Source organism: Hippoglossus hippoglossus, chromosome 5 (genome assembly GCF_009819705.1).
Source record: "Hippoglossus hippoglossus isolate fHipHip1 chromosome 5, fHipHip1.pri, whole genome shotgun sequence".
NCBI classification, from domain to species: domain Eukaryota; kingdom Metazoa; phylum Chordata; class Actinopteri; order Pleuronectiformes; family Pleuronectidae; genus Hippoglossus; species Hippoglossus hippoglossus.
In genome coordinates this window covers 17065000-17076768 of record NC_047155.1, presented here as the reverse complement: position 1 = coordinate 17076768, position 11769 = coordinate 17065000, and the positions used below count along the sequence as shown (strand labels likewise).

The 11769-nt window shown below is 42.5% G+C and overlaps 2 protein-coding genes across 2 annotated transcripts; one reads left to right on the top strand and one right to left on the bottom strand.

Annotated features, from left to right (window-relative positions):
- The first annotated feature begins 72 nt into the window (after positions 1–72).
- ctsz (cathepsin Z) lies at positions 73–3815 on the top strand. The gene is made up of 6 exons (XM_034584885.1): positions 73–346; positions 1058–1221; positions 1362–1541; positions 1634–1784; positions 2414–2576; positions 3038–3815. Exons 1-6 carry the CDS (start codon positions 219–221, stop codon positions 3161–3163), a joined length of 912 nt encoding a protein of 303 aa, XP_034440776.1. The 5' UTR covers positions 73–218; the 3' UTR covers positions 3164–3815.
- Positions 3816–4953: 1138 nt separating this feature from the next.
- Positions 4954–11748, bottom strand: nelfcd (negative elongation factor complex member C/D). Its single transcript, XM_034584883.1, has 15 exons — positions 11482–11748; positions 10178–10290; positions 9894–10003; positions 9700–9809; positions 9419–9526; positions 8919–9071; positions 8362–8492; positions 7946–8111; positions 7723–7857; positions 7387–7526; positions 6737–6851; positions 6555–6650; positions 6312–6452; positions 5543–5672; positions 4954–5300 (listed from the first exon to the last, which is right to left on the bottom strand). The coding sequence occupies exons 1-15, from the start codon at positions 11536–11538 to the stop codon at positions 5266–5268; spliced, it is 1740 nt and encodes a 579-aa protein (XP_034440774.1). The 5' UTR covers positions 11539–11748; the 3' UTR covers positions 4954–5265.
- Between the last annotated feature and the right edge of the window lie 21 nt (positions 11749–11769).

Here is an 11769-nt window from a genome sequence, read left to right as displayed (position 1 = left end):
GGAACAGGAGGTGGCGGTAGTGCAGCCATAAGCTGGATGCCACCCGCCCTAATACAAGAAGAACACGATTCATAGTAAGAATAAGCCGCAGCAGCAGCAGCAGCACTGTTCAGTGCAGTTGAATCTGTCTCCTCCTCCTGCTGCTCCCCGCACCTCCCCGCACCTCCCTGCTGTTTAACGCCGCTTCACTGACTCCTCCAGCCGCTGCTCGGGGACCGATGGCCCGCAGAGCCGCCCTAGCTGTGCTGGTGTCCGCGCTGGTGTCCGCGGTGTCCGCGGGAGTGTTTTCTAGCCAGAAACAGCCGTGCTTCGTCCGCGCACCCAGGACACAAGACTTCGGACTCAAGTAAGTTCAAATCAGAAACATGTTAAGTAACAGATCGTTAGTTTTCAGTTTCATCCCGGCGGAGGTTCATCTGGTTAATGTCACAGCCAAGTTGGTTTTACACCTAACTGGGAAGACTTCATAGAAAACAACTATCAGTGACAGCTGACTCCAACGTAAAGGAGGGCAAGTGATACGTTTCCCCTTGGTGCTGTTTAAAAACACTTTATTTACAGTAGTTAATAAACAATCAATCTGGTTAGAGGTTCGAGATTTCATGTTGCCTAATGTCATCACTTTCCACCCATCACGAGGTTTGGTTGATCACATGTTGAGGAAGTGAAATGTGTTGTTGAGCTTATGTGACTGAAAGCCTGGCTCATATTTTAATGACGGTGAAAGTTAGGACCGCAGCTTGAGGAGAAGTAAACACACACACACACACGCACATGTTTGTACTTCTGTCTTAGTGAGGACACTCATTGAAATAATGCATTCCCTAGCCCAGTAGTCCCACAATGGGGAAATTCACAAAATCATTTATGCTTTAAAATGGCCCAGAAGTAAATGACCATTAGAGCTCAGGTCCATCTTTAAAGGTTTGTTTTGTCCGACCAATAAAGACGTTCAGTTTACATTGATCTAAAACAGGGAAATACAGCAAATGATCTTGATTGAATACTTAGGAGCTGCAGCATATTTAAACGTGTTTACTGACCTGTCTGTTCACAGGACCTATCCTCGACCTCATGAGTATTTAAACATTTCCGATCTGCCCAAGTCGTTGGACTGGAGGAATGTCAATGGCGTAAACTATGTCAGCACGACCCGCAACCAGCACATTCCCCAGTACTGTGGCTCCTGCTGGGCTCATGGCAGCACCAGTGCCATGGCAGGTATGACTCATGACTTGAATTCTCCGAAATATTATAAATGTTCCACTTCTTCTTTGCACAGAAGGAACTTAACAGAAACCGGTGGTCATGTTTTTTCAGTTCTCATTTGCATTGAAGTTGTGTGATTTCTCTCTGTCCAGATCGCATCAACATTAAGCGGAAAGCAGCGTGGCCGTCTGCCTACCTCTCTGTCCAGAATGTGATCGACTGCGCTGGGGCCGGCAGTTGCCACGGAGGCGATCACACCGGAGTTTGGGAGTACGCGAGCCAACACGGGATCCCAGACGAGACCTGCAATAATTACCAGGCTAAAGACCAGAGTGAGTGTCCTGCAAAAAACAAAGAAGTGATTACGTACAAACACGAAGACTGTGAGCCTGAGCTCTGCATGTCCTCTGTCCCTTTTCTAAAGAATGTAAGCCCTTCAATGAATGTGGCACGTGCACCACCTTCAATGTGTGCAACATAGTGAAGAACTACACTCTGTGGAAAGTGGGAGATTATGGACCTGTCAGCGGGAGAGAGAAGATGATGGCAGAGATCTCCGCTGGAGGGCCAATCAGGTTTGCTATGTGCTTCTCTCGGAGCAGAACAATAGTTAGTTCAGTGTGATTTTCATGCGTCTTAATTTATCTCCTCCTGTCTGCATGTGGAACGCATATCTCAAGAACTGTTCAATTTAACAGCTTCACACTTGGCATGTGTAGAGTCCAAAGAAGTGCAGTGTCGAATCTTGTGCGATTCAGAAATACGTTCAAAATCAATGAACTTTTAATAAACAGATGACCAGCTCTCTGTAGCCTCCCACATACACACAGACACAAACACAGAGCTCCGGTAAGAGGTTTGCATCAAGAAGTCTTTCAAAGCCATGCAGCTCCACAAAGGAGCAGAAATAATAAAGGAATGAGGAGAATTCAGCTGAATGCAATGACCAGACCTTAATCATACCTTTAAATTAACTTTAACTTACACCTGACATGGTTTCATATGTTTCTGGAAACATTGAACAGTGTAAAATGCTTCAACATTCTGCAGCGCCGGTCATCCATAAGACACAGATTACCTTCTGTATCATTGCTCTGGAATATCACATTACCATATATCCAAATCACCTGATTTGCTGATGTCAGTCTTTGTTTCTCCTTCACCCGGAGCGAGGATGTAATCTGTGGTGTTTTGTATTCTCCAGCTGTGGGATTATGGCGACAGAGAAGCTGGACGCATACACCGGAGGTCTCTACTCTGAATACCAGGAGTCTCCTGGCATCAACCACATAGTGTCGGTGGCAGGATGGGGAGTGGAGGACGGCGTCGAATATTGGGTTGTGCGCAACTCCTGGGGAGAGCCGTGGGTAAGTCGTCATCAAACAGAGGAATTCATGCAGTGGAAGTAGGAGCGGTCGTCAGCTCGATGGTGAAAAGTAAAGACTGTTTTTCTAAAGGCTGACTTTCAGCAGATTTGTGTCTGCAGGATTTTCTTGTTATTTTCATTGTTTTCAAAATGTGTCACTTAAAGCCCCTGAAAACCTGATGTCCTGAGTTTATTTTTCAAATTTATGAGTGACTGTAACAGTTTATATCCAGAACTATGACGGAGTGTTATGGCCACGTAAAGGCAAAACATATCAGATATTTCGAGAATTAAAACGTAATTTAACGAAAAAAGTCATACCCCGTGATGGGGTTAAAGGTTTTGAAAAATGCCCATCACACCTTTTTAAAGACCCAGGTGATACCTTCAGTTTGCTGTGGCACGTTTGACGACAGTTCATCAATTATCACAATGATTAGTTTCTGATTAATTTGTCTTCAGGGGGAGAAGGGCTGGCTCAGGATCGTGACCAGCGCCTACAAGGGAGGAAGCGGCAGCACCTACAACCTGGCGTTGGAGGAAGACTGCATGTACGGGGACCCAATTGTCGCGAAAGGCGCCCTCTAGAGGAGACCCGCGGCCACAGTGTCGTCGGAAGTCTCACTGCACATGCTCATAATGTCTTCCTGTCTCAGGCAGAGGGGGGGGGATTTTTTTAATGTAATAGCTTGAAAAGGGAAATTCTATTTTTTTTTTTTAAAGAGATCTTATCTGCAATGACTTTTTTTTACACTTCAGATCTTTCAGCTGAATAGTAGACCTGCTTGAATCAACGTAGATTAGTTTTTTATCACAGTAACGTGCAGACTTTTTCAACATTCTGAAACTTTTAAATGGCGGTGGAGGTGCAACTCATCGCTGAAACATTCAGTCCCTGAAGCTGAGTTTAACAGCTGTTTATAGGATGAATACTTTCAGTTTACATCATTTAAAATGATGTACACAAAGCAGGTTTTTCAATGCAATGCAAAGTGACTCAGCCAAAGAACATGGCTGTTTGTCCTGCACACCTCTGACACTGAATGGTTTCAGTGCCTCAGTTAATGTGTTGACCTGACACAGAATTTGTGCACAAAAATCATTTGAACACGTGCCTTACATGCAGCCAGTGTAGAGATGAAATTGATGTAATTTTCTTTTTGCTTTCCTGCTGAACACTCTACACATCACATGTTGCAAACAGCTCATATCTGTTATCTCAAACTATGCCAATAAACACTTGATTTCAAAGTGATGCTCTGCTTTGTTATTGGTCCATTTGTCATAGGCTTTCTTCTGTGGCTCCATCATGTGATAGACCCAGCTACCGGTTTTTAAAAATGGCTGAAATAAATCACTTGAATTAAACCAATTGGGTATTTTTAACGTTGCAACCCCCACTCTAAAGGTTCCAGCACTTTCACTAATTACTACAGGATTTTTTAGGGCAAAAAGAAAACTTTATTTAGACCCTGGTCCCTGTGGTTGAAACACAAGGAGTCCCTGCAAAGGTTCCTAGTTCCCGGGGGGAAGGTTGCTACGGTCAAAACGCAGATAAGATTAATCTTTTGAGTATCAGGTACTTTCCGTGAAATGTGCGTGTAAAAAAGCTGTTAACTCCTCTATCATAACATGATTAAACAGAAACTCGTCAGGCCACTCCTGCTGCATAACCGGTTTATCTACTGTGTATTCACCACATGTTGACAGTACATAAGCATGTTCCAGTCATCAAGTTATTTATTCTCGGCTGTTTCTGGTAACAAAGGTTTGAAAAGTTCTTTGAAGAAAACACATCTGATGCTGATCAGACTTCGAGGTCTTGGTCGATATTCACCAATGTCCGATGAGGTAGATTTTATTCTGAACTGTGTCTGCACTCATCAGTGACCTTATCTATCCCTGGAGTGTGTGAAGTCCTAATCCATAAAGTGGAATTAAACTAACTGCTTTTTATCAGTTTTAAAGAGTAACAAGGATTTGTTGTTCACATCTGACGGCTCAAATACACAGAAGGGCATTTCAGTGTTTCCCATTAATTATCTAGACTGTGGTGGCCCATAACACTCTAATGTTCTGCCAGTTTCATACTGCACCAAAAATAAATGTACACTTCTCATAATGACATAAGGGAGTCCAACCTAGTTTCAGCTGCGGTTATGTGTTGACTTGCGAATGGCTTTCAATGCTATGCTCTCACACATGTGACAATGTTCACTTTCACTCTTTAGTCTGTGGCCGCCACCTGTGAACTGTGTGGGGGTGCCACCATAGACTGAATCAATTCTGTGGGAAACACTGCATTTATATTTTAAGTTTCTCAAGGAAAATCATAAAAATGTGGCCTTTTATGATGGTGATTGCATTAAAAAAAAGGATTTAAAACGACATATTCAGGTTTTTATTTTAAAACAGCTTGAATCAACATGAAATGCAGAAAATATAACAGTGTAAAAGAAAAAAACCTTTAGCGGCTTCTTCAGAGAGCCTCTTCTGTCGTTGACCACATTTCCACCAACTCCGTGACATTTGCCTTTTTGTCGTCTCAGAAGAAAACGATCCTCATTCGCTTGGTCAAACTGAAAAGTCTCGTCTCCAAGCGATTTGCTCTAGCATCAAGCTGAGCATTTGGTTATTGTTGAGATCACAGATCGTCTCCAACTAGAATGTTTTCAGTGTCCTTTTCCACTTCAGTTAATCATGATGAAGTTTGATTTGCAATGAGCTGGAAAAACCAAAGAAATGTTAGTTCTACATGAGGAGGAAGAGAGGAAGTGTCCAAATTTAAACACGATACTCGTTTTTTTCATCTTCTAGTTTCACATCCAAAGTGTTCATGGGTGAAAATCACTTCCTACTTTTGTTTGTACAACTTGTGAAGCTCTAATATAGTTGATGACTGAATTACTCCTGTAAACGTGATTCTCTCTGAATAAGGAGGGCTAAAACTATTATTACATCACTCACAAATAAACTCGGCGACGGGGTCGTGGTCTCCCTCCGTGCGGATCGTCCCTGCGATGCTGTCGTTCTCCAGGATGGGCAGGAAGAGCTGAACGAAGTCTGATGTGTAGGGAGGCGCGATCACATCCAGAACCTTTTAAAGAGACGCTGAGGTTAAAACTAAACTAGAAGACACTTCTTGGACACTCAAGTTATATTTTCTGATGGGTGTTCATGTAGGAAATATTTATAAACACTGTGGTAAAACAGGCCTGTTTTCAATCATGATCAGTTGACAAAAAAAAGGCAGATTTGTCAACTTTTGGACAAAAATCCCAATTGTATCTCATATTTTATCTTTATAAGTATTCAGGTATTTTATTAAATACATGCTGTTCACATGATCAGCCATTCTCACAGTAGCAGTCTCAGTTACTTCATTACTTTGCTGAAGTGAGCAATAAACACAACGTCATGATTATGGCTCTAAATTAAGAGTATATTCAATCATTAACTCTTTACAGGTACTTCCTTTACTAAAAAATTAAATAAAAATAGGCTCTGTTCCATCTCAAAATTATATCAAAATAAAATATTAAATAAACAGAGTCATAATGTATATTGTTGATTCAATATATTAAAATCTATTTAAGTCCATTTTAGGGCCTCTTGTATAAATCATAGTCAATGACCGTCAGGATCTGCAGGCTCTGTAACTTCTGTGATGGATTAAAAATATTGAATCCCTTCCTCTCCCAGGTTTTATTGTATCGAGTTTAGAAGCTGCTGTTACCTCGGTGACAAAGTATCTAATGAGGGAAATATCCGTGTTGAGTTTCTCCAGACACCTTCGAATATAACCGACTACAGGCAGCACGTAGCCACGACTCAGCAGATGAACCATTCGGTCCAGCAGAGTCTTCTTCAGCTCCAGCTGAGGGGGAAGTAAAAACAACATGGTGTCAGATGACAGTGGTACAGTCAGAACATACAGACCTCCGGTGGAAAGTGAAACGGGAAGTATTCAAACACACACCTGCTCCATGACGTCCAGCTGAGAGTGCTCCGTCTCAAACAGTTTGATGAGCAGCTGTAATACCTGTGGATGCAGCAGCTGATGACACGTACAGATCTGTGCAGAGGGAGAGTTCATGTTTAAATTCACTTTGTTGTCGTTAAAACTGAAAATTAAACTTTCATCTCACAGTGATCTCCCACCTCGTCCAGCAGAGCTAGATGCACTGGAGTGTGGTCAGTCTGGAGCTGAAAGTACCGCGGCTCAGACACCGTCCAGTCCACCCACTTTAAAACGCCCATGGCAACGACTGGAAACCTAAACACACACACACACACACACACACACACACACACACACACACACACACACACACACACACACACACACACACACACACACACACACACACACACACACACACACACACACACACACACACACACACACAAAGAGGGGTCAGTCAAGTCAAGAAAAATAATCTCCCCATGGAGGTTAGGTTTTCACCCTTGTCCGCTTGTTTGTCAGTCAACAGGATTATGCAAAAACTAAACTTATTTTCTAAAAACTTGGTTAGAGGGTGGGAAATTGGGTGCAGCTTGATTGAATGAAAGAGGACTGTCGGGCCACATTGGAGGTATGTACTGTACAGAGTGACATTCTGGAGGGTTAGGGTTAGAACTACCTTTGACATTCATTTGCACCATTTGAATGCAATGTAGATTACTTCTTCTGTCTCTTAATACCAACAACAAACCTTATTATAATAATAAACAAGTGCTTTTCTTAACTATAACTATGATCAGTAGGTGTAGGTGGTGCAGACGCTGTGGTAGTGAAATGCTGCTCTCACCTAATGCACTGGTACAAAGTGCCGAGTTCGGCCACCAGCTCTGTGGCTCCTTTGTTCTCATTGCAGCACAGGTTGTGCACGGTCTCTATGGCCTTAGACGTCGACTTGAGCTCATCTTTGTTGATGTTGACTCGCTTGTTCTGGGAATGAAACGGTGTCACGTGTTAGAGAGAGCTTCAGAAGCAGGTGTGAAACCAGGGAGCATTAAAGAAATGTAGTATTGATCCAAATCAGATGACAACAGCTTATAAAACCTCACTTGGAATTCATTTCAAGTACAACACAACTACCGCAAACCAGTCTGCAGATTTCAAACTGTATCCCTGTTGTCTGTACCTTTTTCCACGTCTCCACCACACTAGCAGCGTAGGCCAGGATGTGGATGTATTTGTGTTTATGGTCCTGGTTGATCTTTGACCCAGGCTTAAACAGTGACTGCATGAACAGGTCCAGAAAGGCAGGCACTCTGATCTAAAGACCCGAAAGACAAAGGTTTCAGTCGTCAGCACTTTATCAAGTATTAAGTGGACACATGGAGTCCGAGATGCTCTGTCCTCACCAGCTCCACAGGAGGAGGGTCCATGCTGCTGAACATCTTGAACAGAACTGTGATGTCTGCAGGGTTCAGGGCTCCTTTCGACAACATGGCACCCAGTGCTTGACACGCTCGAGGGTAGGCTGCTGCTGTACCGAGCGCGAGGGTAATCTGACTGGCATCGTGACCTCTGAGAAAAGAATCACAACCACACAATTGATGTCAGCAGTGAAAGTTGGTATTTGTGTCCTGGGGCTTGTTGCAAAAGGGAGATTTACTGAGTTATGTAGATACGATACGGATAAGTTAGTAAAAACTCAGTAAAACCTGGATCAGTCTCAAACAGCACTGATTGACACTCTGATCTTAATTCTATCCACTTGATCGATTCTATTCTATGAAACTATAGAACAGACCACGTCAAACTGAGAGAACTGTACCTCTCGTGTGCGGACTTCTGCACCTCCTGGCCGATCCTACGAACGGCCGAACCGCCCTGTTCCTCCTGAGCCAGGATGGACATCATCGCCTGGGCGAAGAGGTACGTGTGCTCTCCGTGACACACCATCTTCTGCAGGAGAGAGGCGGGAACAACTCAGCAGAGATCACCGGACACAGAAACAGCAAATCAAGATCCTAAGATGAAGCCAAATTCCTCATTTCGATTTTCAGTTAAATAAAACCAACTTAAAACTGAATAATCAATTGTCAAATTCTCAAATACATTTCTGTTGAGAACAATCTATTTCCTGATCAATATTCTACACTAAGAATTTAAGGATGCTAATAATATATAAAAATTACTAAATGTCAAAAAGTATAATATAAAGGATCTGATATTTGAAAAGATGAAACCAGATTTGACAAAAACGAATCGAATCCTCACTGTAAAGTAGCAGCAGGACTCTAAAATATAATGTAATTGCTGAATACACATAATAAAGTTTTCATTTCATAGAATCGTGGTTTACAGAGAGAAAGCTAAAAGAAGCCTCACAGCAAACTCCGGCAGATTCTTCTCCAGGTTTTCTTCTCCTCCATCCAGCAGCGTCGCCAAAGACGTCCTCAGTACTCGGGAGAAAACCTCCAGCTGCTGACACGCTGTAGACACGCTGGTGATCTCACCCTGGTAACCAGCGTCTGAAATAAGCTAGTTCAGAAAACACAAACAGCATGACTTCATCCCCAAAACTCTTCAGAATGCACATTTCATATCTAGCTGTCTTTTGCCTGCAACTATAAATTACTGTCTGTTTTGATGTCATTTATCCATAATCTGTTCACTATATTTGAGTTACAGTGATAAAGATAATGCCCATCACAGTAGTAGACTATAAAAGCATGTCTTCACATTGCTATGTTTTTTATCAGTTTAAAAGAAATATTAAATTTGCAATGAAATCAAATTGACAGAAGTCCTCCCATTGAAAAAGGCAGAATTAGCGACAGTAATCTATGAAGCAATATATCTGTAAAGTTCTTTTTGTGTAGGTTTACCTTTACAGTGAAGTTGAGCATCAGACAGTCTGGATGAGCCTCTGCCAGCTTGTAGAAGAGATCTCTCCACGTGGTGTGTGCAATCATCTGCTCGAGCCAGGCCGGAGTCTAGGAACACAGCAGACCCGTTCAGTTTTATATCCACACAACTTCCGTACTTCTCAGACTGAGAATTTCACCAAAACATATCTAGTTCATAACGACTTCAGTTAAATGAAATCTTGATGATTAAGTTTTTAGTATAATTTAAAAAGAAATCCACCAGCATTCACAAATCTCACCTCTCCCTCAACAGTGAAAATGGAATCTGCTTTCTGGGGGTCAAAGTGTTTTATCAGGAGACTCTTGAGGTGGTTTTCTACTCGCTCTTGGACCTGAGCAGGCTCGACACCTGCAGCCAAAACAGAGAGAGCACAGATTAATACAAGGTCATCAAAACAGGCTATGGTAACACACTTTGCAGTCTGTTACTGACCCATCTGGATGAGCCACTCTGCCAGCAGGTTAACGGTCTGAGCCACCGCAGAGTAGTTTTCGGAGAGAAGTTGGATGACGTGTTCTGGAGAGCCACCGGCCAGGAAATACCTGTGAGGAAAAACATGGTTTCCATCATCCGATTCTCAGTAGATCTGAATGGTTCAAGCCTCTTCTCGTACAGGTCAAAACAAGTGATAATTTAATCTTCTCAATCTCGTGTTTTGTTTTGCACAGAATGCTTGAGGGCTCATGTTATGTTGCTATGAGGAGACAGGTGCTGACGTTTTGAGGGTGTTGAAGATCGCAGGCTCCATGATGTAGTCCCTGCTGGTGAATTTCTGCAGACAATCTTCCTGGATTTTCCCGTCATTTTCCCCTTCAACATAAACGCCGTCCTGCAAAAAGACACATGTTTATACCTCTGTAATGTTCTGTCCTCGCTCTGCTTCATATACAGTCAAATGTCCACAGGGCGGACGACACTGAGATGACTCAGGAGGACTGAGTGCCATAGAACAGGTATCAGAATTGGAATCGTATTTATTCCCATGTAGGTTTTCAACACTAAGGAATTTACTTTGCTGTTTGGTGCGGAATAAACCTATTAAGTAGAAAGATTGGATCTCTACATTAAAATGCTCTGTTCTAATGTTCAATAATGAAGTTACAGTTCACTATACAGAGACTTCTCATTCATTACTGTTTTACTAGAGCTTTATTTTGAAATTATAAAAAACTGTGTTATGAGGTTTGGTCTGAAACTGCTTAAATTATTGTAGCTGGTTATAGAAAAAGTGGAAGCTGCTGGATTTTGTTTTGGGACAGAATAAACTGTCCATTTATAGAACTAGACAGAATAGAGAACATTTCATGTGAGGAGTTTCTCACAATCTTTTTAAACACAAACTTGGAGTCAGACTGGATTTTAGATTCGTGAAACATGTTGATGAGTGTTTATCTGTTTCTGTTGTTGGGGGGGAGCTCACATTCAACCATGTGTTACTATGAAACTTTTAAAAACAGGTAAGAATTTAATCTGATTGTTGTGTCATTATTATTCATCATCTATTAAAAAGTAAAGTATTTGAAAATCTAAAAACGTTTATTACTGTGAGATCTTTCCATTTGAAAGCAGTAGAATGTGACTCCTGGATTTTAAATGTCATAAACTACTGACAAATCAAAGTGTGTAAGTGCTAGTAAACACAACTTTGTGCTGCAGATCCAGCATTAAGTCATTGAGCTCTAATGTTTACCAACAGTCTCCAGAAACTTCACATTATGCATAAAGATATAAAGACATAAGTGAGTCTGCAGGTTTATTAGCAGCTGCACTGAAGTGAGTAACAGTTAGCGAGTCCACCAGCTGTGTCTTTAGTTAGCATGTAGCCGGTGTTAGCAGCTAGCTGAGCCGCTCAGCTCAGTTCAAACCATACGGGACATGTGGACAGATGTGAGGACGCATCTGTCTCTGCACATGACCTCTGTGTGTCTGAGCTGAACCTTAATCTTCGCTTGTCACAGTTAGTTAGCAGCAGGAGCAGCTAAGCTAACGCTAACGCTTAACCAACAGCAACAAGTCTCACCGAGTTGCCGTCCGTGCCCTCCCAGTCTCCGGCAGTGCTGTAATACTCCTCCTCCATGGTGACGGGGGACAGGAACTGTTCACCTAGCTGCGGTAACTCAGCTGTGAGTTTTAAATCTTCTTTAGCCGCTGGAAACAGGGAACGTGTTTAGCCTGCGAGCTAACAACAACAACAGCAGCAGCAGGAGGAAGATGGCGAGCCGGAGAGGCCACGCCCCCTGGAGGTGGAGGCTGTTTCCCTGGGCTTGGACTGAAAGGTACGGCTGCCTGCAACAAAACAGCACTACAC